We start from the raw sequence: 2,163 nt of genomic DNA, 5'->3' as shown, positions 1-2,163 counted from the left end.
GCCAGCCACTTCAGTGTCTCTTCCTCATCAGCTGAATCAATGGGTTTCTAAAATTTATTAAAATAAAAATTTGTCAGCTAAACTACATGGGTACAAAATCAAATAAAAACATTTACAGTACTAAGAGACCTGTTGCTTTAGCCACGCCGCGATTTTTTCAGTGTGCATACGCCATAAATAAGTTGCATCCCGTTGACATCTACTATTTGAGTCTTGTAGATGTTGTAAATGAGCACTTGCATATGAAAAAAACAAACCTCAATACTGGAATCTAATATAAGTTTAAATGAAAAATATTCTAAGTAGTAAGAGAAACTTACTCAACATATGGATCCACCATAGCCGTGTTTTGTATTACAGCAAGATGAGCTATTTTCAACTCTGTATCAGAAAATTGGAATGAGCGGGCAGCTGATATAGGACGACCTTCGAGGATGGAAAGGCTCTCATACTCAGTGTTTCTGTCCTCTTTTTCTTCTACATTTGTTGTAGTCTTCAAGAAAGTCGAGCAGAACTTCATGCACTCGTCTGCAAGATAAGACTCAGCTATACACCCCTCTAGTCTTGCTGTGTTTCTTACATAGTCTTTCAATACTTTCATGTACCTGTTTTAAGTGAACATAAAATTTTAGTTATAAGTCCATTTGGAAGATAAATAAATATTTTTTTTCACAAGAAAACATACCTTTCAAAAGGATACATCCATCGGAAATGGACAGGACCACCAAGTCGAGCTTCTCTGCCTAGATGCACACACAAGTGAACCATGATGTCGAAGAAACTAGGTGGCCAAAATCTTTCAAAAATGCAAACAGTCTCCACAATTTCAGTTTCCATTAGCTGGAGTTGTTCCATATCAAGTTCTCGTTGGCATAGAAGGTTGAAGAAAGCGCATAAGCGGAAAATGGCTACCCTAGGACCCTTACATAGTAAGCCTCTAATTGCTACTGACAGCAGTTGTTGCATTAGGACGTGATAATCATGAGATTTGAGACCCATCACCTTACACTCCTCTAATGATATACAACTAGATATATTAGCACAGTAGCCATCAGGACCTTTAAAATCAAAGAGCCGCTTACAGAATGTGTGTTTCTCTGACTTTGACAAAGACCATGGAGCTGCTGGGAGTAATGTCCTTTTACCCTGAGCTTTTGGATGCAAATCCTTCCTGATACCAAGACTTTCAAGATCCTTTCTAGCCTTTAGACCATCCTTTGAATTGCCACAATGTAATAATGTGGCAATCAAGCTTGCAGCCACATTCCTCTCCACATGCATAACGTCTAGATTATGTCGAACAGGTAGCTCCTGCTCATGTGAAAGCAAATAAAGAAATCAGTCAGAACAAGTGTTATAGAATTAAACATCTTGTAAATCGAATTTTTATCCATACCTCCCAATAAGGCAATGAGAAAAAAATCTAACGTTTCTTCCATCTAGACAATTCCTCTTCGTCTTTCTCTCCTATATCTTCATCTTCATCAGATTCACTTAGTTCCTCCTCGTTATCAGATGGTATGTCAACTCGAGTAGCTCTCTGTTTCCCAGACTGTTTTCTGTTACCAAACACATTATTGTAATTTCTCAGCACAAATGAGACATTCCTACCCGTCAGTATCCTTCCCTTTGTCCCATGTTCTGTTTTCCCATCAAACCAAGTCTTCTTTCCTCTGAAACTATGTAAGGGAGGCAAACATTTCCGGTGGCCCATAAATACAAATTTCCTACTATTACTCAGCCACAAACTATCTGTGTGCTTCCCGCATATAGGACAACCCATCTTACCCTTCACTTTACAACCAGCAAGATTCCCATATGCGGGGAAATCACTAATAGTCCAAAGAAGCATTGCCTTAAGCGTAAAGGTTGTCTTACTAACTGCATCGTATGTTAACTCGCCTATGCACCACAGATGTTTTAAATCTTCTATCAGAGGTTCTAAGTATACATCTATACTATTACCCGGTTGATGGGGTCCTGGAATCAGCAGACTGAGCATTATGTTCTCCTCCTTCATACATAGGTGAGGAGCCATGTTGTAATTCACTAGTAACACAGGCCAACAACTGTATCGGCTGTTCTTCATACTGAAGGGATTAAACCCATCTGTTGAAAGCCCAAGTCGCAAGTTCCTCTCCTCCGCTGCGAACGCCGGATACT

General features: G+C 39.5%; 1 protein-coding gene across 1 annotated transcript in view; it reads right to left on the bottom strand.

Moving 5' to 3' along the window:
* The window catches only part of LOC106314727, a 3,703-nt gene extending 2,422 nt beyond the window's left edge, over window positions 1-1,281 (bottom strand). Inside the window, exons 1-2 of the mRNA XM_013752558.1 lie at window positions 686-1,281; window positions 321-605 (exon numbers count right to left, since the gene is read on the bottom strand). Coding sequence (XP_013608012.1) covers window positions 321-605; window positions 686-1,281 — 881 coding nt within the window. The remainder of the gene's footprint in view (window positions 1-320; window positions 606-685) is intronic.
* Between the last annotated feature and the right edge of the window lie 882 nt (window positions 1,282-2,163).

This window comes from Brassica oleracea, chromosome C9, assembly GCF_000695525.1.
Source record: "Brassica oleracea var. oleracea cultivar TO1000 chromosome C9, BOL, whole genome shotgun sequence".
Classification (NCBI taxonomy): domain Eukaryota; kingdom Viridiplantae; phylum Streptophyta; class Magnoliopsida; order Brassicales; family Brassicaceae; genus Brassica; species Brassica oleracea.
Note: the sequence above shows the minus strand (reverse complement) of the source record. Positions and strands in the feature narration are given on the sequence as shown.